Source organism: Mustelus asterias, chromosome 7 (genome assembly GCF_964213995.1).
Source record: "Mustelus asterias chromosome 7, sMusAst1.hap1.1, whole genome shotgun sequence".
NCBI lineage: Eukaryota > Metazoa > Chordata > Chondrichthyes > Carcharhiniformes > Triakidae > Mustelus > Mustelus asterias.
The window spans coordinates 128,540,656-128,557,538 of NC_135807.1; the positions used below are offsets into that span (position 1 = coordinate 128,540,656).

General features: G+C 39.8%; 1 protein-coding gene and 1 long non-coding RNA gene across 2 annotated transcripts in view; one reads left to right on the top strand and one right to left on the bottom strand.

Annotated features, from left to right (window-relative positions):
- LOC144495943 (uncharacterized) overlaps positions 1-1,936 on the bottom strand; it is a 43,303-nt gene extending 41,367 nt beyond the window's left edge. Inside the window, exon 1 of the long non-coding RNA XR_013498363.1 lies at positions 1,842-1,936. This is a non-coding gene — a long non-coding RNA (uncharacterized LOC144495943). The remainder of the gene's footprint in view (positions 1-1,841) is intronic.
- Positions 1,659-16,526, top strand: snrnp48 (small nuclear ribonucleoprotein 48 (U11/U12)). Its single transcript, XM_078216818.1, has 9 exons — positions 1,659-2,129; positions 2,944-3,060; positions 4,330-4,390; positions 5,346-5,426; positions 10,824-11,003; positions 13,150-13,271; positions 14,158-14,294; positions 15,717-15,884; positions 15,986-16,526. Exons 1-9 carry the CDS (start codon positions 1,932-1,934, stop codon positions 16,038-16,040), a joined length of 1,119 nt encoding a protein of 372 aa, XP_078072944.1. The 5' UTR covers positions 1,659-1,931; the 3' UTR covers positions 16,041-16,526.
- Positions 16,527-16,883: the final 357 nt, after the last annotated feature.

The following is a 16,883-nucleotide window of genomic DNA, read 5'->3' on the forward strand; positions in this document are numbered from 1 at the left end:
ATGTGCCAACTTGGAAGGGTTAAGTCTATACAGATATTGCTGAATTGGAACAGCATTTTCTACATCTACCTCATTCACAATTATTTTAGTACTTCCCAGCTTATTCTCACACATATCTCCATGTGATTGTAATAATTCTTTCAGGCCATTTTGATTTTCCTCCAGAAGGTAACTCAATAATTTATCCCAATTTTTGATAATTTCCTCATTATCCAATTTAATTTGAGGAATGTCAAATTCAGAATCATCTGGATTTGGTTCTTCAATATGATTTGAAACCACTACCACATCCTCCTTCTGTTGTGTGATTATACTAAGATGATATTTTAATAGGGAAGGAACGCAGAAGGAGGATGTGAGTGAGGGGGTGGAGGGAGTGAGTGTGTGTGGGAACAGGTGGATGAGTGAGTGTGGTAGATGGGTGCAGCAAGACATTGAGTGTGTGTGTGTGGGGGGGTGAGTGAATGGGGTATGAGTGAGTGTTTGTACGTGGGAGCAGGTGGATGGGTGGATGCACGATGGGTAGTGAGTGGGTGCAACAAGACACTGAGTGAGTGTGTGTGCAGGGCTGAGTGAGTGGGTGGATGAAGCATGACACTGAATGAGTGTGGGGGTGAGTGAGAGTTTGCGTGTGGGACCGGGAAGTTGGGTGGGTGCAGCAAGACACTTGGGTGAGTGTGTGTGTCGGGAGTGAGTGAGTGGATGGATGAAGCATGACACTGAGTGTGTGTGTGTGGAGAGTGTGAATCTACCTCACACCCAATCTCAGGCTTCTCACTCACTCTTTCCAGAACATATCAATAGATACACATGCATCCGCTCACTCATCTACATACAGACCCTCTGCTGGTTATTCTTATTACTTACATTTTTAGCATAACAATTTATTGCAGTACTTTTTCTCAGCAATTGCTTCTTTTCTTAAAACCTCAACAGTATTTTTTTGAAATTCAGTTTATTTTTGTGCCAAATTGTGAAATTTGTTAGTTGGCCCCTTGAGTGAGAAAATAGGCACATATGTGAGCAGAAAGGTTGGCCAAGCCTGATGGTAAAGGGTTGAAGGATGCTAATTTTGAGGATGGGCACTGGCGGACTCTTGATTAGATCAGTTTAAAGCATCTCCTAGTTTTCTGAGGGAGGGGTGAAACCATGATCAAGTAGGGTCCGTGGCTAGCCCATTGTGCTTGGGGTGTGCTGACACCTGCAATCATGATTAGAATGATGATAGAAAGAATGATAGAAACCCTACAATGCAGAAGGAGACCATTTGGCCCATCGAGTCTGCACCAACAACAATCCCACCTAGGCCCTACCCCGGTAACCCCACATATGTGCCCCATTAATCCCTCTAGCCTACGCATCCCGGGACACTAAGGGGTAATTTAGCATGGCCAATCCACCTAACCTGCGCATTTTTGGACTGTGGAGAAAACCGGACCACCCAGAGGAAACCCACGCAGACACAAGGAGAACGTGCTAACTCCACACAGTCACCCATGCCGGGAATCGGTTTTCCCTGGGTAGTGTAAGCGATCAGGGTAGCTAATGAGCTTAAAACCGAGGCTTTACCTGGTGCAATTTTGCAAAGCTACCTCGGTCTTTTGGCTAAAATAAAGCTCAGATCCAGCCCTGGAGGGGGTGCAATGCCTTATCCTGGCAGCTTGGATCTTGTTTGATTGAACCCAAGATGGGATGTATATCCTGGTCTTGCCACTTGGATCTGGTTTGTCACTGGTGTGGGGACCATGAGTGGAATTAATTTTTTTTGAGGAACAAAGTACCAAAAGGTACCACCCCGCCCCCCCCCAAAATAAAACAGTATAAAGGAGCGAGTGACTGACCCGGAACCGGCTGCTTGGGGGCAGGACTGGAAGTTGTCGTCGAGCCGCTCTCCCTCGGCCGCTGGAAGTTGTCGTCCAGTCGCTCACAAGATGGCGGCGGCGGTCGAGGCCAACATCGAGTTCTCCAAGCAGCTGCAGAGCCGTTTGCAGCGCGTGAGCCAGCTGGCCGAGTTCGCGCGCCACTGCGGCCGCTCCATCAGCGGCATCCTGACCGAGCTGGGCTGGAGCGCCGAGAGCCCGGGACTGGGCCTGTCGCCACAAGCCGCGCCCGGAGTTGCGGCACAGCCGGTAGGAGAGACCCAGGCTGCATGAGGCCTGCTAAAAATACACGCACACATATCTCTATGGCGGGGAGACCGGTCTGCAGTTAGCACAGCTATAGAGAAAAAATATATAGTATGTGGGTATCTCTCTCTAATGTATATTTATTTTTACACACATTTCTCTGGTAGGGGAGGGCCAGTCTGCAGTAGCCCAGTTATAGAGGAAAAATGTAAAAATGTAGTATGTGAGTATCTCTCATTTATTTATACATATTTATATATATATGTATGTATGTATGTATACATATACACATGATGTGGAGATGCCGGCGTTGGACTGGGGTGAACACAGTAAGAAGTCTCACAACACCAGGTTATAGTCCAACAGGTTTTTGCTACCAAATAAACCTGTTGGACTTTAACCTGGTGTTGTGAGACTTCTTACATATACACACACACACCCTTCTTTGGTAGGGGAGGATCAGTCTGCAGTTAGCCCAGTTATAGAGAATATATATAAATAAAACACCCATTTCTATAATGGGGGAGGGTCTGTAGTTAACCCAGTTATAGAGAAAAATATAAATAAAACACATATTTCTCAGGTGGGAGAGGATGGGTCTATGATGTATACATTTCTCTGGTGGGGAGGATGGGTCTGCAGTTAGCCTAGTTATAGAGAATATATATAACATAGAGTGTGTGTATATATAATACATTTCTCTGGAAGGGGAGGATGGGTCTGCAGTTAGGCACATATATAAAAATAAAACACATTTCTGTAGCATGGGAGGACCGATATCCTGGACATAACACTTTCTTCCCCAAATTTCTTTCAGCCTGATCCAATTGCTACTTGTCCATTCGATGCAGATCACAAACTTCCGAAATCTTCACTGGAGAAGCATGTTGCATCGTGCAGACTAAGGAAGCTGGAATATTCTAGAGAAGAAGAGGTCTGTATGCAAGTGTGCAAGATGTATTTGAAATGGGCAGTATGTAACCCAGCGTTTTCTCTGCAAATCCGTTTTTGTTCAATTGTCAGCTTTCTAGAAAGTGTTCATCTTGTATCAGAGATACAGATTAGAGATGTGTGGAAGCTGCATGTGGTACTTCAAATTAATTCATTTATTCTGTGTTGGCAACATCATGATATCTTTCCAGAGTGTGTTCCACCCCACACATTGATTATATTTCTATTTATCAACTTCCTGTTGAAGTTGATTAGCATTGTTGACTTTCTGGAGCCCATCAGTATGTGGTTGTCAGTAAGATATCTAGAACAGTAGAGAGAAAGTAAAACAAGCATTTGTGACTTGTACGTGAACATTCATAAAAAAGGGTGGATTTTAGAAAAGTACTGTTTAGAGGCTTCTCTGTAAAGCCATGCCTGATCCACAGACATGGTTATACTGAGGTATCAGTTCATGGAGATCTCTCCTAGGATTATTTTCACTGTGAAATGCAATTTTGCCTATTGCTTCTTCCCTCCATTTATGAAGAATGTATGCTTGAAATGTATCATTTTGAAGATATTAATAAAATGACCCATTATGCACTCAACGCTCACCACACCTGTCAGTATTTGCAATGAAGTGTATAGCATATGAAGCCCAGTAAGTGTGATTTCTTTTTTGTAAAATAGTACAACCTAAAGGTGCTTTATATTCATTATATTTGAGGCGGTGGTTAGCACTGCTGCCTCACAGCATTAGGCACCCGACTTCAATTCTGGCCTTGGGTGACTGTGTGGTGTTTGTATGTTCTCCCCTTATCTGCATGGGTTTTCTCTGGGTGCTCTGATTTCCTGCCACACTCCAAAGATGATTGGGTAAGCTAAATTGCTGCTTAGTGTCAGGGGGATTAGCAGGATAAATACATGGGGTTACGGGGATAGGGCCTAAGTGGGATTGTTATCGGTACAGGCTCGATGGGCCAAATGGCGGCCTCCTGTATAGTTGGGTTTCTATGATTAACAGACATATTTGTATTACAATCCTTTGTCCTCTGTTTTAGAAGATACATTAGTTTATTTTAAACATGAAGTGTAATGTTTCTAACATGAAAATGTAGTCCAGGATTCTCATTGGGCTATGTCAAACGTGTGGCTGCTGGTATTATCAAGCTTAAGTCATCATTAGGTAAATACTTGTTTGTAAATGTTGTTTTATATGTGAATTCAACTTTACAGTGACAGTCTTTTCTTGATTTTTTTTATCATTCAGGATGTAATGTATGATCCTTTGTTCGCCTATGAGAAAACTCTGGTACCTACTTTTAAAATGGGTATGTACACAACATAGGTATTTTCAAGAAGGCTATAGCTGTAACTTCTAGATTTCATTTCTTGATGATTAATTTCAATGTGAATGTAATCAACAATTGTACGCTCTACACATAGGAAATGATGGGTGTATATTTTACATAGGATATATGACACACAAGTAGGCCAGTTGACTTAATCAGGCCAAGCCAGTGTTTAAGCTCCACTTGAGCCTCTTCCCATTTTTCCTCATCTAAATCTATTATTGTAACCGTCTGTTACCATCACCCTCATATATTTGACTAGCTTCCCCTTAAATGTGTCTACACTATTCACTTCAACGCTGTGGCAGCATGTCCCCCATTCTCACCACTTCTCCATTAGATTTCTTGGTGGTTATCTTGTATTGGTGGCCTCTAGTTATGCTCTTTCCCACAAAAGGAAACATACTATCTATCCAATCTTGTCAAAACCTTTAAAGACCTCTATTAAGTCACCCCTCAGTTGCCTTTATCAAGAGAAAAGAGGCCCTCTCTGTCAATCCTTTCCTGATATGCACACCCATATGTTTCTGCTATCAGCCTTGTACATTTTCTCAGAACCTTCTCTATTGTCTCTATATCTTTTCTAGAATATGGTGACCAGTGAACCTGGAAAGGAATCCTACTGGAATAATCAGTAAATGATCCCAGAAAAGCATTGACAAAATGCACCTAGCAGATTGTTTTGGTTGCTGAAATGGAGCAAAAGACTTAGCAATTTTATGCTTAACACCTGAATATTTTTATAAGTGTGCTGTCACATGCATGCTCTGTTTTTCATGTTAAAAGCATGACTTATGCACATTTTCTTAGCAAAGACAAGCTGTATGATTCTCAAGAGTACCTCTTTGTTCAAATCTTAAGCTCAACTTCATCTTTGAAGTGCCATCACTCAAGATTGTGTGAAATGGTGAGAATTGTTTTTGTTCTGTTTTAGATAAAGATTTGCAGGCTCAGATAATTCAACAAGCAAAAAGTAAAGCTCCACTTGGAAAAGAAGAAAGAGTGTTTTCTCAAGGTAAGAGCAAATCCAAGTTGGAGTTTAAAAAAAAATACAATTTTATAAGACCTTCAATGTAATTCCAATGTAAAATTGACTTAATATAGGGCGTTAGCACTCTACAATTGCATCATGATGCCTCTTCTAACTGATCACCTTGCAATAGCTGTTCTGGCACTGGCCATTTGAACTGCTGAGGCACTATCTATATCATCAGTAAGACCATCTTTCAATTGCTAGTCTTCAAGATGTGTATAACTTTGTACAGAAGCTGGAAGCAAATGTCACTGCCATTATGAGCATTAGGAAAATAAAACCCATCAACTGCATCAATGATCACCCTATCCATTAGATGGCACAACCTGCATGTGCCTTGTCACTGCTAGTTATACAACTTTTGCGAAGGATGAACATTGTCAGTAGTTTGGGGACAAAATTTTGGGACATTCCTTCTAAGCTTCAGCTGACTATGCTTAGCCACTATGTAGAATTGAATTTACAGTAAATGATGCCCCCCCCCCCCACCAAAATAAATGGGGGTATCATGGGATATGGAATGAAGGCTGATAAGTAGTTGAGATAGAGAACAACCATAAGCTTATTTAATGGCAGAAGAGATTTGAGGGGCTGAATGGCTTACTCCTGTATTGATGTTCCTATGGAACAGAACAGTAGACAATCAGAAACCTTGTTTCAAAGGACACAGGTTTCTAACCCTACTTTAATTGTAAAGCCCAGCAATAGCCTTGTCTGCAACAAAGAAGTCTATGGCCACGATTTTCTGGCTTCGTTGTGCTTGGTGCAGATCGCGCCAATCCCAAAAATTTGCATGCAGGCCTAAAAACGGGTTTTGCGCCTGGTGCCGAATGGTTGGCAATCGTCGCAGTCCCTTGTCACTGGCGCAAACCGGGTCTCACCGCAAAGGGCATGAGGCTTATTAGCATATTTAAAACAACATTTAAATATGTTTAGCCTGTTTGAAGCCGGATTCTCCCAGCTCCTGGGATCTTCTGATCCTCAGGTGTGACGAGAGCCTGGTGAGAATCAGATCAGGTGTGATGGCCACGTGGGGGAGGGGAGCTTGGAAGCCATTGAAGCCCTGGGTGGTCAGGGACATGGCTGGGCAGTGCCCATCTGGCACAGCTGGGGTAGGGCCTGAATGGAGGTGGTACATGTCGGGGGTCATCAAGGGGTACCCATTGGGAGAGCCCTGATGCCGGTGGTCCGTGTCGGGGAAGGAGCAGGGAAACATGTTGCCTTTGGGGGGAGGACGGTTGGGCTTCCTGATGTCCGTGGGGGGAGGGCAGGAGTCTATCAGGGTGCCCTTTCAAAACGGCACCCAATCACTTTGTAGCTGGGCTCACCAGAGTGTTTAGGCCCTGCCCTTTCCAGAACTGGAGCGCAACTTGCCACTCTCCCGAATGTGGGATGATTGCTGTCCGGTTTGGGCTGGACAGGCTGACATGGATCGCTCCTGTTTTCTCACCCTTATGACACAGTCATTTTTTGGGAAAGTTCCAGCCTACGATTCTGTTTCAAAATCAAAATGTTCTCAGTAAATAAGTTGTTTCTTAAACCTGAAATTTTGGTTTTTCCTCAAGCATGGATCCAAGTTGCCTTGCCCTTGTATTAATATTGAGAATCATTCTGGAGTCCACTTAATCTATTCCCTTCAGAACTTTAAATATTGCAATAATGCTGCCTCTGCGTCCTTTTCTCTCTCAATGTGAACCTCTTTCCTCATGGTTTAGACACCCAATGCCGTTTATCGATTGCATTACTAGAGGACTGAAAAAGCTTCAATTTTAATATTAATAATAGCTGCTCAATCCTATTTTAATTCAGTAACTTGTTAGTGGCAAGTTCCTTGTGTGATTCTGTTGCAATTGGTCCTGCCTTCTTGGAACGTATGGTCATGACTGTAACTATTCAGTCTACAGTATAATGAAAACTCATGTAGTTAGAGAACTCAAGTGCACAGGTTTAGACATTTACTATGAGCTATTGAACTTCAGTGTTTGGTAATCCTATTGTTTTATTTTTCAAAAAGCATAGTGTAGTCGAAACTCCTGGCACAATGCAAAAACTCTCCTATGAATTTACCCTTGTACCAGTCAGTAGTAGTGTTTTGAAGGTTGGACTGACATATTTAACTCTGATATCTCTTGTAGATCCTTACAGTATAGAAGTGAGGTTCATGGAAAAGCTAGAAGCCATTATTCAAGTTCCGATGAACAAAAAAATCTCCCCTAGTTTATATTAACATTCTTAACTGAAAGACTGTCTGCTCAATGAGTTTTAAATATTTTTTTAAAGGTTAAATGGTCAATATGGAAATGCTTTTGAATAATAAAATCTTGTAATTGTAGTCTAATTCTGCTTTATTAAGTAATTCGAGACTCACTTCTCTAATGGGTAAATTTCCCTTTGTGACCTCCTATTCGCTAGTAATAACCTATTGTACTGGCATGATAAGTGGTATTTTTTCATTTGTTTGAAGCAGTTGAATTAACTATTTATTTATAATACTGTGTACCAAGAAGTAATCTTTTTCACTGCAATTTCTTTTGCATATTATGTTCATTTCTATTCCCTCTGGATATTTCAGGATAGTTGGTTAGTATTGGGGTTGGGTAGGTATGCATTATACTGGGACCAATACAAGTGCCAAAATTAGCATTTTATGTGAAATATATGCATACAAGCTACACATGTCGGAGATTTTGGCCATGAGGAATTCCTAACTTTGCCTGCTTCACATCAGTTGTTAAATCTTGGTACCTCTAGCTAAAGATAAACTTCAGCCAATGCTATTGACCATGAAACATAAAATTCTGGAAATCTCACCAGGTCTGACAGCATCTGTGGAGAGAGAACCGAGCCAATGTTTCGACTCTGGATGACCCTTTGGCCTGTGAAGGGTTAAGGTTGGCTCTGTTTTCTCTCCTTGGATGCTGTCAGACCTGCTGAGATTTTCCAGAATTTTATGTTTCAGATTCCAGCATCCGCAGTATTTTGCCTTTATCTCTAGAACATTATTTTGACACTGTTACAATGGCAGCTAACTACTTAACTGTAATTCTGTGATGCACATTTCACTAAATATTTGGAATTCCTTTTGAACATGATAATTTAAACTTCTTGGTTTTTCTCTTTCAGTAACAGGGGTGAGTATATTTGGCAGGAATGATGAACATGAAAGAATGTTCTCCTCATGTACAGATTTGCACAGAATTTTACTTGATGTCATACAGTATCCTTTTAAAATTATTATATCCTTTAAATATGAACCTCAGTTTAATGGACTGGTTAAATTGAAGTAAACAATTGTATTAAGACATTTCTATCTGTATTTGATGTTTGCTGAATGGACCTAGTTACACAGATAACCATGAAATAAAAATACCATCTCTTAGCAGACCTGTACTTTATGGGTCTGTGTTTAGAGCTGATTGAGCGTAGGTTTATGGAGACCATTGGAATGGTTGAGATTGGAGGTTACAAAATCAAGAATGAAGATTTCAACGGTACAAAGGCTTATATTATGGAACTAGAAGTCGCCAGTCTTGGTGATGGAGAGTTATGAGATCAGAAGCACAGGGTCAAATTGAAGGCTGTTGTTGTTGACAGTTCCTTACCATTGTTTGTTAAAACATCTTCATACATGTGTTTTAATAAGTAAACAATAGATGGATCTAACTTGCAAGTTCTGCGGATCACTTGCTGTACATACACCAGATGGTCTGTCGGTATGATAGTGCACAAGGGTTGTAAACACATTTTAGGTTAATTTTATGCAATGAAGTTACTTCACCTAAAGTGCTATGGGAATATCTAGAGTTGCAACCTCATTTGCCATCCCTGCTGAACAGGCAGTACTTTCTAAAAGTATAAAGGTTTAGTTATTGTGACAAAGGTAATTTTAGGACCTGAAATAAGTTGCGTGTTTTCATGTGCATATTATCAGTATCATCTTCAGTATCTTGCATTGAAGAGTAGAGATTCTCACACTTTAGCTGTTTGAATATGTGACCTTATTCCTGACATTGAAGCATACTGCTCAATTTTTACCCAGATCTCTTTTAATTTCTGTGATGTCAGATTCAGTGCAATTTTAGTTTTTGTTTGACAAAATGTTTTGAACATCCTCATCTAAATCTAGTTAATAAGCTCGATTTACCAGCAGCACATAACATAGGATATAAAAGTATAGTTTATTTTAATTTTGTGGCAATGTGATTTTTCTTTTCTTTGTAATCACTTACCCATATCCCATGATGTATAGTCATGGCTGCCATTTTCATTTGTTCTACCAGTGGTGCTGTAGTGTCAGATTGTAAACAGGGGCTGAAATGGGAGTTTTTTGTTTTTCTATCTACTTGCTGTACCTGAATAATCTGGTCAGGTTTGAAAAGTTAGTTCTTGTGTAGAAGTCTGAGGACTCCCAAACTGGTGCAGTGGATTGATGCATTGTCCCACCAGTTCAATGCTAGATCAAATTTTGAAAGCAGTTTTGACTTTGTGTAACATTTTATATTGATAACACAGAAATTTATCTTTCTTGGATGAGACACTTTTATCCTATAGCTTTAGAAACTGCCATGTTTTCCAGAGTCTTGATTCCCATTTGCAACACATGCCTTTAGTTGGTAAGGCAGAATAACCTGACTTCATTACAACTTTTAATAAATGCTGCAAAGAGAATTCTGTGATTTGATGCTCCAAGTAGGGAGTGTTTTCGGGGAGTCACAGGCTGTACGCCTCGAATTCCTGTCTTTGAAAGATGTTGGGCAAGATTCTCTGGCTATGTGTTTCCTCCTGGCGGGAGCTGGCATGTTGTTTACTAGTGGCGGGATTCTCTGGTCCCACCGCTGTCAGTGGGAAGTCCCATTGACATCTCTGCATGCCGGTGGGAAACCTGCAGGCGGGGGGCACTGCTAGCAGGACCGGAGAATCCTGCCGGCGTGAATGGCTAGAGAATTCCAGCCATCCTCCTAGTGAATGCTGACCCCTCTTTGTCAGCATTTTATGTCATGAGTGAGGTGGTGCGGTCTTTCAGTTTAATGCAAGAGCTGTTCCTGGTGGTCTGGTCAAGACATGGCAACCTTGGTATTGATGTGGCAGGTTGGAACTTGAAACTAATGATTGCTTATACAGTTAACACTACTGGGCTTGTTGTAAGCATTAAAATATTTTTTCATATTCATAATTGGAAATTGAGAAAGCGTTCTTGCTAATCACCAGATATCTTTCAAGATATCTGCAGAACCTTTAAAATATAAAAATTATAAATTGCTTTTGGTGGACAACGCATACAATAGCCCATTTTCCATGTGGAAGTTGGACTTGCACTATTTTGTTTGAAAATTATATGAAGTTTAGGAGTAACTGAATAAACTGTTAATATATATATAGGTGATTATTCGTCAGTACCCCGTGAGGTTCCTGAGAATCATAAGCATTTCATCTGTGATCTAACGCCTGCTGATCGCCTAGCTATCTACGAACGTGTTGTCAAAGAAACCAACCAGCAAAGAACTAAATCTATTGAAAATGATGATTTATATGTGGACCTTGCTGCAAAACTCAGTCGAGGTTTGTATTTGATTTTTCTTTTTAACTTAGTAGCTTGTACTTTCTTGGTGTATTCTTCTACTAATACCAGAACCAATAGTCTAGTTTCAAATATAAGGTAATGTACAACATCACCACTGTTTTAATCTCGCACCAAAGCTCTTGTTAAAAATATATCTGATTGCAGCAGGGTTGGTTTGATTAATGTTCTATTCTAGACTCTGATTTGTTTGAGTGCATAAATGTTGTGGGTTTTACAAATGGGATAAATAGTTGTATATCCAAGACACTAAATTTAATGTCACAGTAAATAGTGCAGAAAGTTGGAAGGGGGCGTTTATGGAATAAGTGAGAAAAATTTTGGAAGATGGAGTTCTATGGAGGGAACTGAGGTCATCCACTTTGGACCCAACATGAATAGATCGAGGTATTTTATGAACTGGAGGAGCAGAAATATTTAGAAGTCCAAGTACAGAAATCACGAAATACTTGGTCGACAAATACAAAAAATAATTAAATTGCCAAACAGAATGTTAGTCTTTATCTTAAGGGGGCTGAAATGGAATGGGGTGCAAGTTATGTTAGATGTGTAAAGCTCAATTGGACTCATATTTTCAGTTTTGCACATTACTTTAGGAAAACCTTGGTGGGGTTGCGAGTGTGTTCACCACTCTGATATCAGTACTAAAAGTATTACATTATTTAATATTCAAGGGAATACTAGTCTGTACAGTCTATCACTGATAGGTTGTACAGACTAGTATTCCCTTGAATATTAAAGGTTGAATGGTGATCTAATTGATGTGTTTAAGATCATTAAAGCAGTTGATGGGGTAGATGGAGAAAAACTGTTCCCTCTGGGAGGCAAGGCTGGAACAAGGATGCATAGAGTTAGAGTTGGTCTGCTCAAGGGTGATATGAGGCAGCACTACTTCACACACAGGGTAGTGGAAACCTGGAACGTTGTTCCCCCAAACATCTGAGATCAGATAAATTGAAAATTTCAGTATCGACAGATTTTTTTGGAGGGGTTACAGAACCAAGGCATATTGATGGAGTTGAGGTACAGATCAGGCATGATCTAACTGAATGATGAAATAGGCTCAAAGGGTTGTTCCTAGCTAACTTCCCTTTTCTCTTGTTGTTGTTTCTCTTCCTGCACCTGGTGGTGCACAAGGCAGACTTTCAGCTGTTCCCATAACTTATTTTTACTTGGAAAGTTTGCTAGTCTGTCACCAGAGGCTTATAGCTTAAGGAGCTCCAAGCATAGCTGACCAGGAGTGTCTCCCACTCTTACCGCCAACCGTTGACAAGTTGGAAGGATTTTGTAGGTTGAACCTTTTGGCCATGTTATGAACCAACAAGTCTTGGGGTGGGACTTAAACTCAGAGCTTCTGGCTCAGGCAGGGAAGCTATCCACTCTGCCACAAGTCCTCCTTTCTCTTGTAGTGATCCTGTTTTTTCAATAACCTTGAACAACCAGTACTGATTATTGGTTAAAATATATTGCACAGTGGTTAGCACTGCTGCCTCACAGAGACCTGGGTTCGATTCCTGGCTTGGGTCACTGCCTGTGAGGCGTCTGCACATTCTCCCCGTGTCTGCGTGGGTTTCCTCTGAATGTTCTGGTTTCCCCCCCCCACAGTCCAAAGATGTGCAGGTTAGGTGAATTGGTCATGATAAATTCTCCCCCAGTGTACCCGAACAGGCACAGGACTGTGGCGACTAGGGGATTTTCACAGTAACTTCATTGCAGTATGAATGTGTAAGCCTACGTGTGGCTAATTAATAAACTTTAACTTTAAAAATCATGGTCTTTTGGTCATATTGGGGAATAGAATATTACTTTTAGAGCTCATGATCATTTATCAATGTGTCTGGTTGAGATTGAATCCTAAGCCATGTAGTTAACTAAATTTAACTATAGATGTATCATAAATCATTTTTAGATTTTGCAGGGATAGATAGTTTCGGCATTAGAGTTGTCCAAAGATGTAGTCTGCCTATTTTGTTTGGAACTATGGAAGCAAAGTCTGGTACTAGTGCAGATTACTGTTGGGTTTCAAGTTTTTTTTTGTATTGTATGATCCATACTTGCATTCAGCTGTGATTATGCAGACCACTTTTATTATGTGTATTCAAAAATGTCTTCCTCATCCAAACATAGATGATGAACAGAAAGGGCCAAAGTCACACCTTGAAATTCTTGCTGAAATGAGAGATTATAAACGTCGTCGCCAATCTTACAGAGCCAAGAATGTTCATATTACAAAGAAATCTTACACAGAGGTAAGGGTCTATGAGCTAATGTTGTCTAAACTAGGATGAATATTAAGTTAATTAGTTCATTCATTTTAGATTTCCCTTCATTATTTTATTCCTATTCTTTCAACATACTCATTTCGTGAATCTCATCAGGAATTAAGGTTGTAAATAGCACAAAGAAAATGCTTGGAATAGAATTATAAAGCTATCAACAAAGGGTTAACTTGGAGTTTAGTATTGTAATCCTTGTTTTTTTCCTTTAGTTGAACACCAGGGTGGCAGATTTGTGCAGTATATAACTGGTCTTGTCTACTTGTACATCTATTGTAATTTATTTAATTTGACCTGAGAGCCAGTCCTGATTCTCTTTGAAAACTAAGGCACCCAGTGTCCAAGAGCAATTAATTTGTTATGCTGCCCACATTGCTAAAAAGCTTACCTAAATATCAAGGCCACATGAAAGTAAAGTGACTAGAACTTTTTTTTTTGAGTCATCCTGCACGAAAACTGAAAAATGTAGAGTAGTGATGGAAATGGTCCAAAAACTTCCATTATCTGCACCCCAGTCATCTGCTCCTCAAATTATTTATCGGATTTCCAATGGTTGTATGTTGTCCTAGTTTTCTGATGATTAAAATCTATTTGTAATGTATTTGCGCATTATTGCTGCATGAGATTTTTAAGACTGTGTGAGGACTATCTGCCAATTTCCATTATTCACCACCAGGGGGAGGAGGAGTGTCCTGTGTTGTGTTAGATAATGATGGTTATGTTGTAATTCTAATACCGCTTGTGAAATCAGCCTGTGGGTCTGAAGTCGGTTTCGAAGTGAATTTATTGTATGTGCTCTTAGCTTGTCAGTTTATTGTGTTTAAAATTTAATCCTTTTTATTGTACCTAATTAATTTAGATAATTAAGGATGTTATTAATGTACATATGGAAGAACTGTCAAGACAGTGGAACGACCAGAATGACTACAGTAACACTGAAGAGAATGATGATCAGAACTCTTCATTATCTTTGAAAGGCTCTACAATTTCTCGCAGGTATGCAGTTGTCAAAATTGTTTGGATTTGACCATGAGAAGTGGCAAAAATCCAGATAGATGAGGTGAATTGTTGATCATTTAGTGAGTGAGGATAGATTTCTACTTTTGCTTCATTACAATCCACAATGAACACCCAGAAAAGATTGAAATTATGGCTGGGATTCTCCAGTCCCACTGCTGTGAATGGAGATTTGGCTGAGCGTCAAATTCTCCGTTCTCACTGGTGGCAGGGATGTATGATACCTGAGAATTCTGGTCTATACTTAAATGATTAAATTTGTACATAGAAGTAGTAAAATTATGTTTTAAATGGAGAATTTCTCATGCATGTCCAACCATGCACTTGAAACAGTGGGAGTCAATTTGGTCCTAGAAGCAACCCATCACTGTTTTACCATCAAATCAAATTTGGATGTTGTTCCACAAATAACTTAAATCCACTGAGTCAGTTGTATACCTAAGTTACCTGCTGTGCCATTTGCAACCTAATAAAATGTTGTGATCTATGATATGAAAACTGTCATCCTGAAGAATTTTTTTTTGGTTTCCCCACTCTCTATCTCACAAATATAAGTTTGCTTTTCATCTCATGTAATTAGATGACAAGCAATCATTGTCATTAATTGAGTAATTAGTTAGAATTGGTTAATTTAGCATCAATTTGGGGTTCAACCTTTCATCATCTTGAGCTGCAGCACTCAATAAATAAATCTGCTGAGACATAATTAGAACCTTGGTTGGAGTCATCTTATAAACATTGGAATGTGGCAGTTTTATTGATTTCTGTGCATGGCAAGTTTCTAAATTTCACGAGAGTGGGATGAGGGAGAGAAAGATTGAGGGAAATGAACAAATGTTACTTTTTCCAGCCAACTGAAAACAGTTGACTGAATTGCTTGTATGTTTCTTTTCGACATACAAAAGCAATGAGTAAAAACACCTTTTTTTAGGTGTGAATATAATGCAAAGCTCCCTCATAGTGCCAGGGACCCGGGTTCAATTCCCGGTTTGGGTCACTGAGCCTGCACGTTCTCCCCATGTCTGCATGGGTTTCCTCCAGGTGCTCTGGTTTCCTCCCACAGTCCAAAAGATGTGCAGGTTAGGTGCATTGGCCATGCTAAATTCTCTGTGTACCCGAACAGGCGTCGGAGTGTGGCAACTAGGGGATTTTCACAGTAACTTCATTGCAGTGTTAATGTAAGCCTACTTGTGACGATAATAAATAAACTTTAAAACTTAGCATAAATGTTGTTGTGCAAACTTCTCGCAACATTGCAGTCATTTTGTTTTCATTTTACTTTAATTGCACCTAACTGGTTCATTTTAGCTGCTTTATTGTGAAATTTCCAAAGGGTAATTGGTGAAGGAATAGCATTGTATTACCGTTTTCTTTGCTGAGGTGGGTATTTTTCTGTTATAGAAGAAGATCTGGTGATGAACGGTCTCCTTCAATGGAATCCCAATCTACTGGAAATAGTAAGACTATAGATCATGACAGCCGGCGGAAGAACCGCAACCAAAGTCCACATGAACGGAAAAGAAGTCCAGACTGGGATAAAGGAAGAGACTCGAGGAAAAGACGAGAGAAGTGAGTATATCTCCGATTGGAAAGTGGTTCACTCTAGTTGCAGGGTATGGAATCCTTGTGTAGCAGGACAGATTTAACATAGTTTTCATGTATAATTTCAGAGAGCATCATTCCCGTGATGAGGACCGGCACCGAAGTCACAAACGGCGGAAGTAAACCAGGACTGATAGAATGAGAAGCTGGAATAAAACTTGTAAAATAATCTATGAGGACTGTGTACAGGGACTGATTTTTGAGAACTGCAACCTTTTAAATGAATGTCTACAGGTGGTTGTACAAAATGAAAATTGTTAAACTTCCGGTTAAAGATCTCAATAAATATCTGAATACATTATTACTTTAAACTGATGTCTCCAGCTATAAAGTAAGAATAGCTTTCGCCAGAGTATATCTGAGTGACAAGTGTGGATATCTGGAGTTCTGAATCGTATATTCAAAGTTTGACATTGTTTGAACTGTGAGACCTGGTTACAGCACACTAGTCTTAAGTATTGATTAATTTCTGATGTTTTCCTGTTGACTGAATGTAATTTTTCAATTTTTTTAAGGTTAACATTTTTTATTAAATACTTGAATCCTAAGCTGAATTCAGTTGGTAAGGAAAATGTCTGTTATACTTGAAATAAAGCTTCCTTCCTGACATCTCAAGGACCTTTTTTTAAAATTAAACTAAAGGTAAACATTTTTGAAATTGAGGCAATTAACTCCTGTGCTCAATAATTATATTTCATGAAGTTTGCAGAGGGTAAATTCTTGTGATGCATCACCTGCCAATCGTCTGAAACGTTAAACTTTCTATAGATTTAAAGAAATGAATTCAAATGTGTATTTTTAATAGAGTATACATTGAATACACACAAGGTAGCAGATGCCATGTTTATTCAATAAGCGAAAGACCTTCATACAAAGCTTTAATTTACAGGTATCTCCAGGATATACAGCATTCTTCGAACTGCTATCTTGCCACATACTAAAAGCTACTCTGCCATGCGCCGCCAC

Coding starts and splice junctions, on each gene's coding strand:
- snrnp48 (XM_078216818.1), top strand. CDS start 1,932: ATGGCGGCGGCGGTCGAGGCCAACATCGAGTTCTCCAAGCAGCTGCAG. Junction 4,391..5,345: donor GGTACCTACTTTTAAAATGG/GTATGTACACAA, acceptor GTTCTGTTTTAG/ATAAAGATTTGCAGGCTCAG. Junction 13,272..14,157: donor CAAAGAAATCTTACACAGAG/GTAAGGGTCTAT, acceptor TAATTAATTTAG/ATAATTAAGGATGTTATTAA.